At 31.8% G+C, this 22,475-nt stretch overlaps 1 protein-coding gene across 3 annotated transcripts in view; it reads left to right on the top strand.

Annotated features, from left to right (window-relative positions):
• Positions 1-22,475, top strand: part of LOC143055417 (regulating synaptic membrane exocytosis protein 2-like) — a 57,138-nt gene that overhangs the window by 1,995 nt on the left and 32,668 nt on the right. For 2 of the 3 annotated variants that reach the window (XM_076228567.1, XM_076228560.1), the window contains exons 3-6: positions 15,327-15,402; positions 16,263-16,435; positions 17,664-17,880; positions 21,899-22,060. In XM_076228567.1, coding sequence (XP_076084682.1) covers positions 15,382-15,402; positions 16,263-16,435; positions 17,664-17,880; positions 21,899-22,060 — 573 coding nt within the window. In that variant the 5' untranslated portion in view covers positions 15,327-15,381. The remainder of the gene's footprint in view (positions 1-15,326; positions 15,403-16,262; positions 16,436-17,663; positions 17,881-21,898; positions 22,061-22,475) is intronic. The other variant, XM_076228574.1, reaches the window with a different exon arrangement.

Raw genomic sequence — 22,475 nt, 5'->3', positions numbered from 1 at the left:
TTACTTGACAGTATTATTTCTCACTTCTAAGTTTGAAGTTAAATATTTGCATAAATTTTTAATAAAATTATCATCATCATTTGTCATAATCCATATGAATAGGTTTTGTGAATTAAGTATTCTTAGTTTTGGATATCCATAAATAAATCACCAAGTAAAATGGTTCTTGAAGTTACATATAGAGGACATTCCAACAAAAAATGGAGTTCATCCTCAGTCACATTAAAATTACAATATTGACAAAGTCTTTCACATCGTGGAATATTCTCTAATTTACCTGACATATTTACCCTGCGTTTATGACGACCAATTTCAACTCTTAATTTGTGATTACTTAACCTAAATTTAGTAAGAATTTGACAATTGCCATTATTTATAGAGGAAAGATAGGTTTCTTTACCAAATATATATATCTGTGGTCTAGCGGGACGGCTACAGTGCAGGCGATTTGGTGTCACGATATCTCAGTAGCATGGGTTCGAATCCCGGCGAGGGAAGAACAAAAAATTTGCGAAAGCAAATTTACAGATCTAACATTGTTGGGTTGATGTTTAGACGAGTTGTATATAATATACATATATGAAAGAATACTTTTACAGAATCCCTGACTTAATTACTTATCAGTAGTACATAAATAACGACCATAGAAATCCAAAACTGATATCAATATATAAAGTATCATAAAGGATAACTAGTTAAACTGGTCTTATAGTACTCACACCTCCCTTGTCATCTAATTCTCAATCAGTTTACACAGAAAGAGACGTAAAAAAATCAGTTCAGAAAAAAGCATTTCAATAATATGTACTATTACAGAAAACTTGAAAGACTTGCACAAGTATAAACAGATCCATATAATATCAAAGAATGATAAGAAAGTTCAGGATAAAAAATCCCTTAAATACCGAATTCATTAAGCGTCTGAATAAAAAAAACCCCGATGTATATATATATGTAGCATTTATACTTCGAAAGATACATAACATTAAAAAAATAATTGTGAAATAGGTCTACAAATGTACAGAACGTATGTATAAAGTGACGAAAAAAAGAGCATTTTTCAACTTTAAAAGAATGGCCCAAAACTAAGTCAACAGAAATTTGTTAAAAAACTAATTTGTTGCTGTTTTAAACATTTCCGTCAATCTATGATATAACAAAAAGAATAGGTGTGGTATGATTGCCAATGAGTGGATGTTAGTAATTATAGGCAATCATACATGAGAAAAGCCATACCGTATTGTCGGCCCAGATATGTAAATAAAAAATGTATAAACCTATTTCATGATTTTTTTATGACCGTATTTTTAAAATATTAAATGCTACATATATATTTTGTTTCGATCATCAGATGCAGCTCAACAAGTTATTTCTACTGCCCACACATATAGCCCAATAACTGATACACTACAGTATGTTATGCTGTTTGAATACCCCCAGGGAAAGTTGACATTATTCAATTTTTTATCAACCAAGTGTTTTACAACATATAGGTACATACGTTGGGTGTTTATTTTTGGTCTGTTGATGTAATATAAAACGTCTTGTATGTCATTGTTTCCTTTTTTAAACATTTGATAAAAAGTGAACCTTTTGGATGCTAACACTCCAGATAACGTGTTGTGTGAGCGAAAACCGCTGTGTTACGTATTTTTGTTTTGTTTTTCAAGTGCACCTTATTGAAACAGACTGATTCCGACGGAAAATAACCATTTATAATTATAAAAGATGTAACATTAACTCCATAAAGATCATATAACATGGAAAAACACATTATGAAAACATTGAAGTCCCTGTGGTTGAAAATTTAGGTAAACTCAAATGCCATGAAAAAGATGTTGTTTCGTAAGACATAGATTTTCCCACGCCTATAATTCTATAGAGAATCTTCTTATTCAAAACGATACACGCATTTCTTTTGAAATGAGAACTATAAACACAACTTAGTTTTGAATAATGCCAAATATGTATAATGTTCTCCACATAATTACAATAGTAATCAACAATCTTTTGGAAGTTTTGAAACAATTTGGTTTTTTTTCCAAATCAAACGCGTACTATTTTCTGAAAACTTCGGATATTATTCTATAAGATTTTGAGGTTGTTCAGGGAAAATATGTAACTTTCCACAATTCACGCCATACTGTTACTGTTTCGAAATTGTACAAGCGAAGAAGAAAAGAAAAAAAAACATAATACAATTCAGCATCAATGTTTTACTTTTGTAATTCTTCCCTTAGATGATATTTCAAAATAATCCTATCAAACAGAAATTTTTATATGTTATTAAAACCCTGAGTGTTAATGTATAGGGGCGTTGTATTACCATTTTAAGAAAGAAAATGAATAATACAACTCAAGGATAAGAGGACTACCAAAATTATTGTACAGTTCAACAGACAATATAAAACAGACTTGTTAATACACTGTGGGTTTACTAGGGTGTTTCCTGGCGACGATTGTAATTGAAATTGCTTTATGTATGAAGTTCTTTGTACTTTTTTTTATGCCGTGGTGTTTTTTTTTTTTTTTTTTCCTTTTTCTGTGTAATATATGTTGACTTATTAGACAGATTGTGACACATGCACCATGTTCTGCGTTCTGCATAAAATAAACATCTTTTGTCACAAGCATTGCATAAGTCAAAGGCAACACTATTTTCTAATGTTTAACACTCGTAATCTATCCATCTATATACAGTTACATTTTATATTGCTTCTCTTTTAAAGACGCGAAATAGTTGATATAAAAACCGGATAATTAGATACACGTATATTCAGACATGGTTATTTTGATAATGAATGGTTTCATGGTTTATATGACATTCTGTGGTCACTCGTATGGCCTTACTTTCTGTCTGAACATGTTATGGAATCTGTAGAACCACCAGACACATTCTTAATAAATAAAACATCTAATAAACTATGATTAATGTTTTACTAATAGCTTAGCGCAGTTTTACCACATAAAATGACGGTTTCTATTCTGTGATATTATATGTAAATTTAATTTGTCCATATTCTATGGATTTCACTTGTAGGGTTTTTATCTAGCCATGATCGTAACGACAATTACTGCAAATTCAGTTTAGATTTGCTATACAAGTGTTAGTGATTTGACTGTCAGATACTGAGGCATATAATAATACAGAATTGAGTGTTGATAACTTCCTTTCCAGAACAATTTTGTTTTAGTCTAGAAATAGTTATTTCGTGCTCAACAGAGCGTAAGTGACAAGCTTCTGTCCTGTCATAAACGTTACTAGAAATAAACGATATATTCTAGACAAATTGTATTAATGAAGTGGCATGCCAGGAATATAGAACATGGGCAGAATCTACCGTCATTAATGAACAGCTTTATTGAGTGTGACAATAACTCCGAGAGCAAAACAAATCGAATAAACAAATAAGTACATGAATGATTAGATGTAAATTACTCATCTTATACAATTACGGTTTAACAGTAGGATGCTGAGGAATACGAACGACTAGTTAATACATCGCCGTCAAATAATGTCACGTCACAAAATATACACTGAATATTATGTTTTACATTTCCTTGATTGAAATCTATAAATCAAATGGAATAGAGAGTAAATATATCTATATTTCTAATACAATGATGTACTTATTGCGGACCTGTTTTTGTATTGTTATGAGTTACAATTTATGACAAAAATAAGCAAAGACCCATCGAAACAACATCTGATAAACAAATTTAATAATACTTTTAGATATTTGGATGATATTTTGGCTCTCAATAATGACGACTTCAGTATGTATATTAATGAAATTTATCCTGTTGAACTTACTTTAAATAAAGCTAATACTAACAATGACCACTGCCCTTTTCTCGATCTTGATATCTATATCACTAATGGAAAGCTGAATACTAAAATTTATGATAAAAGGGATGATTTTTCATTTCCTATCGTTAATTATCCGTTTTTAGATGGTGACGTTCCCTTGTCACCATCCTACGGTGTTTATATATCTCAACTTGTACGATTCGCTCGTGTATGTAACAATGTTTTAGATTTTAACGAGAGAAATTTATGTATTACTGAAAAATTATTACACCAGGGTTTTCGATATCACAAACTAGTCAAAACATTTACTAAATTTTATCATCGGTATAAAGACATCATTCGTAAATATAGCTCAACATGCAGACTTCTAATACGTTCAGGTATTTCACATCCAATTTTTTATGGTAATATTCTTTATAAAGCACAAAGGTGTCAGTATTCACCTCAGAAACTTACAAAACCTTTGAATAGACTTATTAAGAAGGGATATAATTACGATACTGTTGTCAAGTCATTAAAGATTGCATATTTTGGCGTTAATATTGAGTCACTGATAAGGTCTTTGCATCGGAACTAAACACATTTTTTTTTTTTTTTTTTTTTTTTTAAAAAACAGTTGTTGGCATGACACGGGTTATGTTCTTCTCATATATGTTATGATGGTATGATACTAAACCCCTAACGGGAAGGATTGTGCCTGATGTTCATATGATGAAATCATAATCTTTCAGTCAGTTTAATTGAAGTCTGGAGCTGGCATGTCAGTTAACTGCTAGTAGTCTGTTGTTATTTATGTATTTTTGTCATTTTGTTTATTTTCTTTGGTTACATCTTCTGACATCAGACTCGGATTTCTCTTGAACTGAATTTTAATGTGCGTATTGTTATGCGTTTGCTTTACTACATTGGTTAGAGGTATAGGGGGAGGGTTGAGATCTCACAAACATGTTTAACCCCGCCGCATTTTTGCGCCTGTCCCAAGTCAGGAGCCTCTGGCCTTTGTTAGTCTTGTATTATTTTAATTTTAGTTTCTTGTGTACAATTTGGAAATTAGTATGGCGTTCATTATCACTGGACTAGTATATATTTGTTTAGGGGCCAGCTGAAGGACGCCTCCGGGTGCGGGAATTTCTCGCTACATTGAAGACCTGTTGGTGACCCTCTGCTGTTGTTTTTTATTTGGTCGGGTTGTTGTCTCTTTGACACATTCCCCATTTCCATTCTCAATTTTATTATTATTTCTGCATCTTTTCCCGCAAGTTTATTGTTATCTGTTTGGCATTAGATTAATGATTAAGATCTATTTTGTTACATCTTGGGATTCGTTTATTTCGCAATCACCAATGGTAGTCAGCAAGGTGTAAGAACATCAATCACCAATGGTAGTCAGCAGGGTGTAAGAACATCAATCACCAATGGTAGTCAGCAGGGTGTAAGCACATCAATCACCAATGGTAGTCAGCAGGGTGTAAGAACATCAATCACCAATGGTAGTCAGCAGGGTGTAAGAACATCCGTTGGTAGTCAGCAGGGTGTAAGAACATCCGTTGTTCAAGTGCGCTTTGTTACACTGAATATATACTTTTCACTGTTTTGACATTTTGGAAAATGTTGTTTGTGCTGTAATTAGACCCCTCTACCAAGAAATTTGTTTTGCATGCACAGGATTTCAACGATTCCCAAAAATTGTTACACGTATAAAATTTATCCAACGCAATCATAGGTTTTTTTATTTCTAATAAATATCCTTAAAATAAGCCAATTACGATCTGCGATAGTATGGTTCTATAGAACTGCATCACAACGACCGTCTTAGATTGCTTAGATTGAACAATTTCTGGGATTTCCCTTTTTTCGCTTCTCGTTAACGTATACATTATATGGTTTCGTTTAATTTCGTCTATATTTATTAAAAGTTGAATTGCGCAATTATCACTATTGTCTACATCTGTTTGGCAGGAGCTTGAACTTAGATATTGTCATATGCGGTTATGAACACGGTCTAAAGTCTGAATGCGATTTGTTAGTTGTTTAATAAACTTGTATTTTTTTCGTAAAGTTATGATAGAATGTAGGACGTTATTTTTAGTCCTTTTATATGTGAATGTAGGATTAGCGATGATTAGTTTCTTTATAGTAAGTTATTATACCGATATCCATTGGACTTGTCCCTCATGTCTGTATTTTGTATACGATACAAATTAGGTGTGAACTCAGTATGATTGTCAGGTAGTTTCAAACTGAAAGATACTTTTAAGGGAAGGGAAAGAAACGGATAAACCATGTGTGTTACAAACACTGTTTATTCAAGTCAGAATCCTGGATCTCAATAGTACTTTCATAATGTCAAATAAAAACATGAATATGATAGTTACATACAATACTACATGTATTTATTACGTATTAAATGACATTTACTTTAGTGATTGGTAATTAGGAAAAATCTGAAATTCAGGAGTAAATTGAGACAAACAATATCACTGAATGCAGTTTCTAGTCAAGTGACCAGCAAACATGGAAATCTACCTTTTGAATGAAAGGAGAACTCTTACATTGAAAATGAATGATGTAAATCTAGATTCTAATAATAGCCGAAGGGAGCTCACATTCACAACAGTTAAAGCATTGCTGAATTAGTGAACAAAGCATTTTTCTCATTAACTTGAAAATCCACCTATTAGAATGGATAAAACCCGAATTTTAAGACATAAATTATAAAATTCCTGATAAAAAGCGGTGCTGAGCATGCATGTAATATGCTTGAAACATATTCAAAGAATAAAGTTTTATAACTTCCTAATGTCATATCCAAAATTTATCAAAACCTAAAGGGGAGTTATCTTACTGTGGATTCCTATATTTTTCGTGCATGTCAATTCTCCTGGATTGTTGAAAACTTGCATATTCATCGATATTTGATTTTGTGGTTTTAACAATCCAGACAGACAAATAGCAATAAGGTGTTTAGGAAAACATGACCTAAACCCTCCTTCATATAAGACAAAAATACATGGGAACTCATACTGAATGGTCAAATGTGTTCAATATGAAAATTGTAGTTAAGATGGTAAAATCACAAATCAGCCGTAATACTGTAAATGGACTAAAAGTATTCATGACTTTTGAGCAAATTTAAAGGGAAATGACAGAGGAGGGGCCAAATAGTGTTCAAGGGGAGCAAATGCCCTTTAATTTGGTGTGCAGGTTTCAAAAATAGAGGGAGAATTAGAGGGAAAGTTGAGTCATCTGTTTAGACTTCAGTTATATAATAACTTATGAAGTTCTTTAGACTTACCTTCTAATTCTAAAAAACACCCACACTACTCAGAACTAAGTCTAATTCACTTTGACTACTGATATGCAAACCTAAAAACAGAAAAATATATCATAAAATAGTGATTGAAAGATTCATTACACTTTGAAAGGATAATTCAGACACGTGTTACACGGGGATCACGTTTGTTTACAAATAATAATGTCACGTGATCGCGCAGACCTCACATGTTGCATCGCCCTTACAATCCACAAATATATAACCCATTATCATGCAAACATACAACGTGAATGTGATTGGTTATCAAATAATACAGAAATAATGCATGTACAGTTTATGAAGAAATTTGTTCACCAAATAGATCGATTTTCACTTTTGACACGAATAGGTCGGGTTGACATTTCTGTCATCGGGGATAATATCGAGATAAATGGGATAAAACTGACCGCCAAAAAGGTCTAGAGAAGCACATCAGTAGAACCTTAACATTAATAAGTAATACTTACCAAAATTTTTCTAATTAATAAACTATATAACTGAAATTTCACAAAGATAACGGTAAATAATTTTGATGATGGTGATGATGCTGGTTAAATTGGCGCGAAATAATATTCTTACTCCTATTGCTTTACGTAAAAAAAATGTATAGAATTGAATTTGACTAAAGTTGAACATAAAAAAACGTGAATATGCAAAAGCCTGGTAATATATTAATGATAAAGTGTGTATAAATTTCCGTTAACGAATTTACCCGTATACTTCACTAAGAATTACATTTGAGCGCAAGGAGATCTTTATTTGTGAATCGGTCCATTACCTTACCTTACCAGGAAATCTTTCTCCGTCCACTTCGGGACAACCTCATTTGAGTAGTCAATATTCCACCACCACATCTATTTACACTTTTTTACACACATTATCGGTAATTATATAATACACATTAACCCCGGTTGAACTCAGGGTCGAAGTTCAACATGTTTATATTAACGGAATTTTTTGCGTTGCTTTTAAATCATTGAGGCCATCTATTTTTATTACGGGTTTCCACATCTTTAAATCAGAATTATAGAAAAAATGAAATGTTGTTAGCAGAATCAAAACAGAAATGATGAACACTGAAACATTTTCAGCAAAACATAAATAGGATGGAAGATCTGTGTATTCACATTATTTGTAAAACTCTACTTATTCCTGTGAAGCATGTGCTTTATATCGAGGCTTGCAATGCTTATCATCGACGCCACAGTACTTCAACCAATCAGAAAATGTTTATTTTGGGCATTCGACCTATTTTAACTCAGATTTTGGAATTTTTTAATCGAAATTATAGAAAAATGGAATATTGTTAGTACATATAAAATAGAAAATGATGAATACTTTTAGCTAAAGAAAATTTGGATGGGGTTCTGTGTATTTACATTATTTGCACAACTCTCCTTACTGATGCCATATTTTGGAATTTCCGTGACCTAAATGGTTCGCGAAAATTAATATTTTTATATATAGTATAGTAATCAATTGGACTTGTCCCTCATGTCTGTATTTTGTCCGTAATTCTCCACAATATTTATTTGTTATCTATGAAACGTGAACATTATTTTCTTATCTTATTGAATATCTTTTAGTGACTTTGTTGTTATGATTTATGCAGTTATAGATTCTGACTTCACTGTTTTAACCATTTATATCATTTTTTAATTATTAGAAAAGTACGTTGGTTTCTTAATCAAAAGATAATGAAACAAACGATAAACGTCTATGAGATAGCAAACAGATATCAAAATAAAAGCAAACGACCATATCCTTTAGTAGAAAAGTCAACATGCATACAACATGGCGGAATACACATTAGGATCAAAATGTTACTTTTTGTTTTTACATTATTTTCCCTGTTATGTCTACATGCATATTTTTTATTAAAATTTAACAATTCGGTGAGCTTCGTCCATTAATTGAATTCAAAATATGTATCATTGGCAATCGATTCCTATTATCTTACGTTTCATTTTCAGGATGATATCAAACATAATTGCATGGAACAAATTCGACACCAAATTCTATTTTCTTGAGATTTAATACGCGACATTGGTAATTATTTCGTTGGATATGAGAGGAAAAGAGTAAATTACATCGTAGAGATAGAAAATTAGAAACCCCTGTGACAGTTGTCAGGCTAAAATGTCAAATGACTCGACTTAATGCTTAACTGGCACTAAAGTAATTTACACGATGTCCAAGAAATCAAAACAACTAGACAATGGACGGTAATTTCTATGCATAGAGGTTCATAATTTCAGTTTCCAAATTACTTGGCGTTTAAATGAAATACCGTACACTAAACCTATTTTCTAGCAGATGAAGTTAAGAGTTTTAGATGATAAAATGAGATTTTTGTTTCTTTATTAAATAAAAAGAGAGGTGGCATGAGTGAGACAAGTATCATACAAAGTCTAAATGACGTGGCTGAAATAATCTGTTTTTATGTCACTAAATATCCTTCAACAATGAGATAAACCAATACCGTATAGTAAGCTTTAAAAAAGTGTTCGATACGAAATATTGTAAACTAATTAAACGAAAAATGCACACTGCGTGATTAATGATATTAACACAATAAATCTCGTGACTTAAGGGCAAGGCATTAATATAATGTTACGGGGTGTTTGTGAGCGTTCAATCTTCCCTGTGTCAGCGGTGTAGCAGTGCTATAAAACAGACTGTAAAAATCATTTGGAAAGTGCTTGTCTCATCACTGAACAGTTGAACATTTAAATAAACACGACTTCTTAGTATGATGTTTTGCAAATTTTTGTATAACACACGATATCTCTTAGACTTTTTTTGAAGTAGAACTTTGTCAAATACATTTTTTTTTTATCCTTTTGGTCTAATTTCGCTTGTGCCTCGTTCACACGTACATTTAATTCGAATTGAATGCGAATCGAATTCGCTAATCGCGTTCACACACTCTTCTTTTTTAATTCGAATTGATTCGAATTGGCTAATTCGAATTAACCAATTCGCATTAGAAATACGTTTTTGTTAATACGAATTAAAAGTTAACGTCGTTAGGACAGTAAAGCAAACTTGACGCGCATTGCAAGTGCAATTGACGTTAGGACGTAAAACGTTTCGAATGCGAATTAAACTAATTCGAATTAGTTAATGCGAATCGAATTCGCATTACGTGTGAACTCAGCATTAGATCACATGTATATCGTGGCGGAGCCATATTGGCCGAATTAATGTCTCATCGAAATTTTAGAGTTTATTTTGGTAAACTTTATCAAACGGCTGTTATCATTATTCTGTATTCCGTTTTGGTAAATGTGTAAAACAGCCTCCAATTTTAGTTTAAACATATTTCTTTTTAGTGGATTGGGAAACAAGTTTTGCAACTTATATTAATCCCTTTCCACTTTTCGGGTGCGAGTGCTGCCTTGTATCCCCAATCCTATGCTGTCGAAATCGAAGTTAGCGTCAGTTAAAAGTAACAATTTATACCAAAAAATACTAACAACGAGATAAGTCATTGAAGTTTTAAAATATCTGAAACTAAAACCTGAAGTTAATTAAAAAAATTAATAATCAAAGTGTAAAAAAACCATTTTTCTATACCAGCAGATTACCTCCTGTTAATTACATCTTTGATTAACTAAAACACCTATATTTGATGTATGAATTTATTGTTAGGTGAAAATGTCTGTCTGGCATGGTTCATATAACTTGGATCCCATTTTCATAGAATACTGATAATGTTAAGTTTATTGGATACTTAGTTATAGTAAAACCTTCCTTTTACAGACTTTCAAAATAAATTCAATGATAAGTAAAACAGGCGAGACGTTTTCTGGGGTGCCCTCTTGCTCTATCGCGTTGTTAAGTTTGTTCTTTGTCCACTGTAACTTTGTGATGAAGAATTGCAGTATTCAAAAATTTCATTTGCTTTTTAGTATATCAGTAGATATAAATAATATTAGATGTAGAATGTACGCCATTGAGACAGCAACAACACGACATAAAGAACAAATAGACAATACAGTATTTTACTCTAACTAACTGCTCCTATGCTTAAATAAGTCTTTTGTTTTTCAATACATCTCCTCGTTCTTAGTATTGATCTGAAATAGATTAATCTTGTCTGTTAAGTACGTTTTACCACTGCCCACACACCAGGCAACACACTTTATTTACCAGTCCAATCTACCCGTGCGGTGCTTATCCTGCCCTTTCTTATAGGCCATTGTCCCTTTATAATTGTTTTGTAGCTGGCGTTTCTTTGGATGTCCGTTTACCCGTTTTGTCGTTTATTCTTTGATTGTAAATTAGTTTATTTTTATTCCTTAATTGTCCGTAAACTTGTTTTGAAGTTTATTCTTAACAGTTTGATTGTCCCTGTTTCCCATCACATCTGTCCCAGTTTGAGATCGATATAAAAAAGAAATAAATAATTTGTGCAGAAAAAAAAATTCTGTTTTTTAGTCGAATGTCAGCTAATTCCTAGAATACCTGGCTGTCACTCCAACACAACCAGCAGATTCGTACCTTGATGTGTATGGTGAGAAAACAGATAATAAGTAGTAATTTATTTCGACGGGAAAAAAAGAAACTAAATCAAATTGCCCATATATCTAATTCTTAAAATCGTCGTCCAAATTATATCAAGGGTAGAATTCATATTACAAGATGAATGCCATTATTTCCATCTCTTTATAGTGTTACATTCCCTTTTCTGAGTTTTAGTATCTGGATAGTAATAGCATACATGGCATGTTCATCAAATGATTACATCATTTGCATTAATTTCATTCAAATAACACACTTGATTTAAAAAAAAAAAACCCGAACATTCTACAGTTAGTTGTCTCATATTTCAGTTGCTTTCTTGCCTTGCTAATTCTGAAATTGATACCTTCCTGCACTGAAGTAAGTTAACTTTCACCTGTTGATTTATGTGTGACGCAATTCACGATATCTATCATCCGATAATGCCAAATTACTGCTATTATTGGCAATTATTGCAATGGACTATGGTCTATTGGATAACTTAAAATAGACCTATAAAATGTTACACGAACTATTCGTAATAGTGATTATTTTTTTCTTTATTATGCAAGAAACTAAATCAGAGGTAAGCATTCATTTCGTGATATACGAATAACAAACAATACTGAGTGAAATTCATTTTGATCTCCAAATCGAACTAAAAGCTAACTTCTACGTCATTAGTCTATGATTTGAAGTTGTCTCATTGTCAATCATACCCCATCTTCCTATTTAGAAATTGTTGAAACCCAGGTTCAAAGTGCCTCATCCAGAGTTAACCGTAAATGAATTTATCTATCATTTTAGGTCCTGTTTCTTCTTCACAAGTTTCGGGTCTTTTACATTATTGTCTATCAATTTTTTCGTTTGGTGTTGGGCGTTTCTGGTGAAAGTATATCACCATTAAAGCTTCGGATGCTTATAATTAAAGTTTAGTAAGTGTATGTAAACTAATATCGACAACTTGTCTTATATTCTTTAAAACTGCATAAAAGGCACTGTTACTCCAAGATGATAAACAATAGTGCAAAAATAATTTCAAAACGGTAGCAATTTGAATTGAAAAATAATTGCAATATATAAAAAAAAAATGCATTTGTAAAGATTTGACAACAATAGAATGACTAAATAACCTGTTCTTTGAAATATAAACCAGATAAAAATGCCCAAAATAACAATGTTTATCACCACAATGCTTATTAGGTCTCTAAGTTTTGATTTTAATTGACTTGAATGAATGAATGAACTTCTCTCAAAGAACTTAAATCAAATTTACAGAGAACATTAGAAAGAAGAAAAATGTCAATTAATGTATTTTTAAAAACACTGTGATTAAATAAGAAATGCAACATCTTCTGAACAAGCTGAGTGATAAATCAGGTGTAGAAAAAATATGAAATTATTTTACAAACAGTTGAAAATCATTTTTTTGAGAATTTTGTATCACTGATGACTTGCGTGGGGTGTCTGTTTGACTATGCGGAATGTACAAGTACGCAACCCCATCCGGCCAAAATGGGGACGTTAAATCCGATGCCTCGTTCAGAGAGAGTGCCACACAAAATTCTGGCCACATCCAATATACATTTGTTCCTGTCCTGAACATGCATGGAATATTTGCAATTTCACGTTTAAATTGAAGTATTGATACGGTTTTCAGAGATTAGTAAATAAAGTATTGATACGGTTTTCAGATTTGCCCCCACACTGAACATACTTGCGACACTTCTTACAATGTATTCTGTCTTGTAACACTCTTTACAATGTGTACTGTCTTGTGACACTTCTTACAATGTGTAATGTCTTGTATCACTCTTTACAATTTGTAATGTCTTGTGACATTTTTTACAATGTATAATGTCTAGTAACACTCTTTACAATGTAATATCGCGTAACACTCCTTGCAATATTTAATGTCTTGGAAACTGCATTGCAGTGTATAATGTCTACTAACACAACTGCAGTGTATAATGTCGTGTAACACTTCTTGCAATGTTTCATATTTTGTAACACTCTTTTCAGTGTATAATATATAGTTTCACCCCTACAATGTATAATGTCTTATGAAACGCCTTACAATGTATCACTCCTGTCTATGTATAATGTATTATAACACTTGGTAATTTATAATGTCTTATAACACTCCTGTAAATGTCTTGTAGCACCAATTAAACAGTAAATATCTTGTAACGCACCTAACAAAGTTATTTGAGTTGTACCAGTTCCCTGGAAACGCTGTTTTATTACCTCTTGTATTTTAATTGCCATTTATATTTCAGTTCATGCTTTATATTGTCCTCTTTATTAAGGTCTTTCTTTTTTTCTATAAGGAAAGACCTTACTGTATTTCTTCTGATCTGATTATTATTATTCTTTCCGCCAAACTTAACCCCCTAACACCGAAAACCTTGTTATCATTCTAACTCCATAACCATAATAGGTAGAAAAAAAACAAAGGGTGGAATTTGTTCAGGAAGAGACCCTGGTTCTTCGTTACTTTTGGATCGAAAAGATTCAACGACTCATTGGTAGGGTTATGCCCCTTTGAAAATTAACCAATGTCGGTTGGCCTCTAAAACTCAGAAAACGTAAGTTGTAGCCACCTACGATCATCACCAATGATCATCAATTCACGTGACCATGAAAATCGATCTAAGGTCAAAGGTCAAGGTCATGACCTAGATTTTGACCTTAGCTTGTTATCGGATTTACTCAATAACCGTAAAAGATGGCTGATAAAATGTAACGTAGAAAATGTGTGTCTTGTCGAGAGCTACATTTGTTATGTTTAGTTCAAAATTATTGGACCAATCGTTATGGAACTAGGGCACCAAAACTGTTTTTGGGGTTCGAAATGATGATTGTTTGCTTATAACTCAAAAGTGGTTAGAGATAGAAAGAAACTTTGAATGGCAAAAATGTTCAGCATAATAAGATCTACAAAGTTAGGTCAAGGTCAGAGGTCAAGACCCTAGCAACGAAATAAATAATAATATAAATATGAAATTTTTGATACTGTAAATTACATTTTTGTCCCTAGCAACGACATATAAGTCCTTAGCAATCACTTATTTTTTCAGCTTCAAATACTATGAATAGTACATATGACATTTTTAATACTGGTAGTAATATTTTTATCCTTAGGAATGATTTTTGTCCTTAGCAACCACTTGTTCTGAACATAAAAGTCTTTAGAAACCATATATTTTTTAACTAAGAAGGTAATTAATAAAAGAAAAAAGGAAAGACCTTTCAATTGTTCATGAACAATTGACTTTTTAATTCTTTTATTGTTACTGTTTCTGTATTGCAAATGATAACAATCAATCTTAACATGATATCAAACATTTTAAGCACACGAGTTTTCTAATGTAAAACATAAGACAGGTGCACAAAACGTTTACACGGAACTACTCCTTATTGAGACGGATATTCTCATAAATTGTCTGATGATGTCCATTCTGTCTAAAAATAAAGCAAGCCTAACATTCAGTATGTCTATAAGAGAGATTTTAATCTCTTGACAATTATTCATATTTTCAGGCTATAGAGATTGTGAGCATCGAACGTTTGACACAACAGGTGATAATTATGATTTTCTGTTCAATTAGCACAACAGTGATAATCTTTTATCGATTTTTATCATTCACACAATAGCATTTTCGTTATGACAATGTGCGATATTTTCAATTCTAGATCATATACAAGATGTTTTCTGGTTGAGATTTGATGGAGGAATCCTGATGGAATTATGGCAAATATCTTCAAAAAGGTATTGAATTTTCTTCTTTATTAATATGTCATTGTTGGACAGAATCTGTATGATAAATTGTTGTCATTGATAGTAAAGGAAAATAATTATTTTACGGTAATCAATTAAGTAACGTTAAGATCACGAAGTGGAACATAACTGGAGAATCAATTACTGTCAAAGGCACTTCAGACACCGTACAAGATAACGCCGACTTTCAAATCTATGTCGAATCTCGATATAACTTTGATATTGATACTATTGAAAGTTGTCAATTCGGAAAAAAATGTATGATTAGGTAAAATCTATTGATATTTCTCGGATGAACAGGTGTTCCTTAGCTGGTGTTTGTCTCCTGTTTGATTTATGTGTTGTTACTCTTTAAATCATTTGATTTCCAATGTTTGGTTTTGAAAATCATTACCAAAAAAAATAATTATAATAATTTTGAAATGCACAGTTTCGAGAGTTCATAAGCACATTTAACACAACCACGTTTTTTGTCCGTCTTTCCAACCCAGGATCATCGAAACAGTGATTGATGTTGGTCGCTGTTTACCATGATTTGATTTTGTTAATTTGACTTTGAATAAACTAGACTGTTGGTTTTCTATTGAATTGTTTTCACTTTTGTCATTCCGGGAATTGTAATAGCTTACTATGCAGTATTGGTTTTATGCAATGGTGAACTGTTTTTGTTCACATCTTTATTCTATGGTCGTTACGGATATTTGTCTACATGGAAATCGTACCACGTATCCCTTTTTTAAACCAGCTTTCAATTTCGATATCTTGGATACTATCCTATGCTGATATAATAGTAAACTCCATTTCATCGTTTTGTGTGATCAGTATTAATCAATTATTATTTAATTTTTCAGGCATTCAAAGGTCGTCATTTAAATCCTAATAACAATGAATGTAAACGTTCTCGAAGTCCACAACCTCCACCATCGCCGGATCTTACAGGACTAAGTTCAGTTGAACTTGCAGCACTTAATGATGTCATAAAGCGACAAGAAGAATTCGAAAATAAAGAGAAAAACAGAATAGAGTAAGTAACTTTTACCTTTTTGTTTTGACCCTTTTTAGCATTGTTTTTTTTTCTTCATTTTTTAAAGCAAACATAGCGAATATATAGACATATCGGCTATCCAAACTTTGTGTTATTCGCAATTCAAAACGACACAATTCAATTAGGTTGTGTTCGGGAAATACAATAAACTTATGAAAATTCACCAGGATAAATTATGAGAATAATTTTATTTCCATAATGCTTAAAAGTCGATAAAACCAAAGAAAAACTCATCAAAGAGGGACGAAAGATACCAAAGGGACAGTCAAACTCATAAATTTAAAACAAACTGACAACGCCATGTCTAAAAATGAAAAAGACAAACAAAAATCAGCACACATGACACAACATAGAAAACTAAAGAATAAACAACACGAACCCACCAAAAAACTAGGGGTGATCTCGGGTGCTCCGGAAGGGTAAGCAAAGATACTAGGCTTATAATTTTGTACATACTTGTGTTTCGTCTACAAAAAAACCCCGAATGATTAAGTTAAAGAGTCAAATCATACAAGAAGGTAAAGAGCCCTGATGACCTAATATGAAACATTTTTATGTGTTAGGTTGCTGTTTAAATGACAAATACCTTACATTTACTTTTATATAAGTATAACGGTATAACATTTTTGTCATCATCCTTCAAACATATTTAGATATTGTTATCTAGAAGTAAATATAAATTCATTTTTGTTTAAAATTTTCAGTAAAAACAATAGAAATAGTCGACATCTGTTTACTGAAGTAAAAATCAATGCCATTTTACCTGTTGTATATGTATGACGTCTTTAATGTCTTAAAGGACACAGGACATCGATAAGATTTATATCTCAACATTTCATTTTATGGACAACTGAGATATAAATTAATTTTAATTGAAACCTGCATAGGCGATCAATTTTCTACCGCAACGATAAATGTTCCTAGCAATTAAAATACCTTGATGTTTGTGAAGCCTGAATGATGGAGACTTACTTAAGTTTTTAATATCGTACCGTTTAAGTTAGATTTACTCAACAACAGATTTCCACATGATTCTGCTCCATGTCCTATTTGTACTTATATCTTCTATTATATTTATCCGTATTTTGAATTCTGCATTCATAGGTAAAAATAACGAAGACCGACATAACTGGTCGTTATTGAAGAGAAAACAATTTCTTACAGTTGACCTTAAGTCATATATAACCTCTTTTGTCATATATTGTAGACAAATCAAAGAACAGTTGAGGGTATACGAATGTCAAGTAAAAAGACAAAGCAGCACAAAGGGTAAACTGAAGCATATAGACCTTAGGCTATGCAGGCTATGTTATAAAACAAAGTTTGCTGATGGTATTGGTCGTGTTTGTTATGACTGTAGGAAAAGAGTATGTCAGAGATGTGGATCGTATGTTCGAGACCCATATAATCACAAGTCAAGCAAGGTAAGTTCAGCGTTAAGGTTATAGATCTATTCAGAGTTATGCCAACTATAGTAAGTTGGCCTATACATAAGTTCTTTGACAAGGATTATGTCAGAGATTTGTATAGTCAAAATGAAAACAAGAAAGTTCAACATACAGGTCTCATATCAGAGATTGGTGCAATCTTTTATCAAGCATAAAGGACTTATGGTAGAAATTGTTGCAAACTTTTATGAAGCATTAAGATATCATATCAAAGGTAAGAACAATCTTTTATCAACATAAAGGTCTTTTATCAGAGATTAGTGCAATGCTTTTATCAAGCATAAAAGTCTTATGCCAGACTTTGGTGCAATATTCTATCAATGTTTGATATTGGTGTAATCTTTTATCAAGAATAAAGGTCTTATTGTAGGGATTGATGCAATATTTTTATCAATCATAAAAGTATCATATCAGAAATAAGAACATTCTTTTATCAAGCATAAAGGTCTTATTACAGAGATCGTTGCAATCTATTATCCAGTACAGGTCCTGTTTTAGATATGGTTTACTCATACAACTCATCCGTTCTATTTACAAATTTTAAACAAACAGTAAGATAAAGAAAAAAAAGCAATAGGCCTTTTAAACAGTGAGATAAGTTTCCTTATGAACATCAAGTTATCAGTATTTAGTACATGTCGGAATTCCTCTAAAAATAAAGAATTTCTGCAAAAACATGTAAAGATTGCTTATAGATATCAATTTTTCTTTAAAACACATTGCAGTAAGAACGTTACCATATGTCTTTTATCTAATTAGCACGACATATTTTACACTTATTTTACACCAGCAGAAGCGACATATTTCATCGCAGTAATACATAAAACTATTTTTGCGTGCACTTTATTTTTAATGTTTCTGCAAAATGATTTGGTTTCTCTATAATTTGTTAATTAAATCGTATGTATTCCTCCTGGGTTGATCACAAAATGTCTAAGTGCATACACCTCCGCAAAATATAATGGATTGATTTAAAACGGATATTAATGGTTAATACTATTTATGATGGAGTATGAACGGTGAAATCAGTAATCAAATTTTGTTTTAAAGAAATTAGTTTCATACTGCAATTGCCATGAATCACTATTTCGTCATTTCTTATATCATATCAAGTTACTATAAAAAGAAGAGACTAAAATAGTGTCTTTAAGTTATCATTGTCCCTCATTCTTCTTACTGAAAAATTTGATGGAAAAGAGAAAAGGCAAATCACAATTTTTTGGTGCTTTCTGCAATAAAAAATGCATATAGCTTGTTAATCATCTCTTCAAGACTGAAAAGGATACCACATGTATCGTTCAATAGTTATCAAAGGTACCAGGATTATAATTTAGTACGCCAGACGCGCCAGATGTATTTCTTACTCAAATGAAGAGAATCTTTCGACGGATTAAATCTGGAAAATGAAAAACTTTTAAACCAATCCTTTGCATTTCTTCATATAGGTTATGTATTGCTTTATTTAATCGGAAAAGAAACATGATTTATAACCTTTATAAGATTTTTTATCCCATCGAGAATACAGAAACAACAAGGTTGGCTAAATACTTTTATTTATCAAGGGATGTAGACACACACAAGAGTTCATCAAAACATGACGCTTTTATCTTCAATATAGTGAATTTACATTCTCTGGGTATCAAAACATGACGCTTTTATCTTAAATATAGTGAATTTACATTCTCTTGATATCAAAAACTCAAATAACAAAAATACCATACTCCGAGGAAAACTCTAAACAAAAAGTCCCTAAGCAAATGGCTACATCAAAACCTCAAACACAACAAACGAAAGGATAACAATTGTCATATTTCTGACTTGGTACAGGCATTTTTTGTGTGTAGAAAATGGCAGATTAAACCTGGTTTTATAGCTAGCTTAACCTCTCACTTGTATGACAGTCGCATTATAAAGCTTCTGGTATGGTTTATACCTTTTACCTTTTGATTGGTACTGAATATCCTTTAACTTTAGCAGTGACATGTAGTGTATAGTTAAGGTTAAATTTATCTTTAGCTCTGACCATCAATATGCATTTAAAATGGTCACAATTAGATGAAAGATCAATATAGAGTTAATTTGTTACAAATATATATATTAATAGATATTTCCAATTTTATCCTTCCGGTTTTGACCACTTGTAATCGGCAATGTCAATGAGTGTCTATTTAACGTTATATTAAAAAAAAAAAAAAAGGAATTAATTATGAATTGGTGTCTTTGAAACTGTTTTTTGATAGAGGTTTTAATGTTCACGAATTCGGTGTACATTCATCATTTCATTAATTTATTATTCGTCTACATATTGCTGTTAAACGAAACGAAAATAATTCTATATGTGCTTAGAAATACAGGCATACCTTCGTCGCAAATATTAATACCGACCCATTCCAAATGAATAGGACCATTACAAGGTTGTATACCCCTGACGGAGGTCTTTGCCTAAATTCCTCATATTCGGAAATCGTATTAAAATACCGAGTATCAATTCTGTGTTACGTAAATATTTACGTTTTCTATCAATTTCTCAAGGACTGGAATACTAAACGAATAATTGGCGCCTTTACCACATTTTGAGGCTGACTAAAACTAAGCGCGAGGTTTGACTAGCCACAAAACCAGGTTCAACTTACCATGTTATCTTGAAATGTCCTGTGCCAAGTTAGGAAAATGGCAGTTGTTATCTTATAGTTCGTTTCTGTGTGTGTTACATTGTCGTTTGTTTTTTTGTTGTTGCTTTTTAGTGTTTCTGTTGTTTCGTTGATTTCCTCTTATACAAGCAGTTGAAGTGTTTCCCTCGGTTTTAGTTTGTAACCCGGATTTGTTTTCTCTTAATCGATTTATGACTTTCCAACAGGTATACCACTGTTGCCTTTATTTACTATGTATATAATACAAAATAGTAAACTTTTAGCACTGCTCGTGCTCATGTAAGTCATTAGAAGCATCTAGAAGTTAAGTCGTCATAAGAGACATGTTCAGAAACTAATCGATACAGACACTTCACTTTTTTGAGACGACAGGTCCATTTTTTTTAAAGGAATATTTCGAGGTTTCCATTAACAACAGGAATTTTGCTTAACCTTGTCTACTTGTGATTAGTATATTTTATTTGTTGTATAGATTCTTTTGGTATCTCAAAGAAATTTTGATGGTCTGTTTAGTAAATTTTTGTTTTTCATAGACAATTTTCTGTTCCCAAGAAAGTTCTGCTGTTCAGAGTAGATTTAATATCGGCAGCTTAAACTAATTACGAGTGTCCTACACTAAGTTAAATATGCAGTCAAATTTGGTAGGGTAAAACTTACAAATTTCTGATTCGCCAAAACTTTTCAATTCATAAGTGCAAATGCAATGAACTGAATAAATTGCTATCATGATTTTCGATCAAAATATCCTAGGTCCATGAAGCTGAGTTTAACAATGATAATCTAAGAAAGTTTTAACCACTAATTCTCTAAAACCTTTGACAAAGATTTAATCGATAAAATGCATGATTTATGAAATTTATCTTGATTTATGAAATTTATCTTTTTCTGTCGATTAGCATCTTAGATCGCTACTACATACTAAAACATCCAACATGGAACAACATATAAAGAGCTTCTTCATTAAAACCGAATCTTCTGTAATACCGGATAGTATATAAAGATGATATGATCATTTTACTCAAGATTTATGTCGTGCTCGCTTCCAATAAATTACCAGCAGAGTTTCCAAAAGTGTTTAAAAATATTTATAAACCTCAAACATATGATTCTAAAAGTTTTCTCCAACAGAAATATACAAAAAACATATTATGACATGATATATTTCTATAAAAGCTTAAGAGCCATTTCGACAGTCCATCAGTAATAACGATTACACAAATTCCAATGAAAGCCCACTTCATTAAACTATCAATATTTATTACACCAAGAATGCTATCAATTACCTGTAGGATGACAGAAGATTCATTTGTTTGTAAATGTATTGACCAGAACATTGATTTCAGAGAGGCCGAGGCAGATGGCAATGTAACATGTGTCTACTAAAACGAGAACTACTGTGCAAAACAGGGGAATGGTATCACGGACATAAAGCTCAACCAAGTTTAAACAAACAGGCCTTTACGGAAAAATTAGATACTATAGATGTTGATTCTTCGGATATTGAGGTAAGATCATTAGTATATCATTAAATCATTGAACAAATGAGGTCCTTAAAATTAGATTCTGTAGATGTTGATTCTTCAGGTATTGAGGTAAGATCATTTGTATATAACTCAATTCTTAAACAAATTAGGTTCTAAAAGTACTTTTAAATGTGAAATCATCAAGAATTGGTATTGATGAACATAAAAATAGCTTTTATCTTGAAGAATACTTAATAGTTGCAGATATTTGAAGATTTTTCTTTTATAGTTTTGCATCAGCGTTATGGTTCTTGTAAGTAAAGCTACTTGACAAAACCTTTCTAAATTTTGTTCATCAGTACTCTTCAACTTCGTAGTTTATTTGACTTTTAAAAACTTTTTTTTTATTTGAGCGGTCACAAGAGTCTTTTGTAGACGAAATTGCGTCTGACGTTTA

This window comes from Mytilus galloprovincialis, chromosome 1 (genome assembly GCF_965363235.1).
Source record: "Mytilus galloprovincialis chromosome 1, xbMytGall1.hap1.1, whole genome shotgun sequence".
Lineage (NCBI taxonomy): Eukaryota > Metazoa > Mollusca > Bivalvia > Mytilida > Mytilidae > Mytilus > Mytilus galloprovincialis.
Note: the sequence above shows the minus strand (reverse complement) of the source record. Positions and strands in the feature narration are given on the sequence as shown.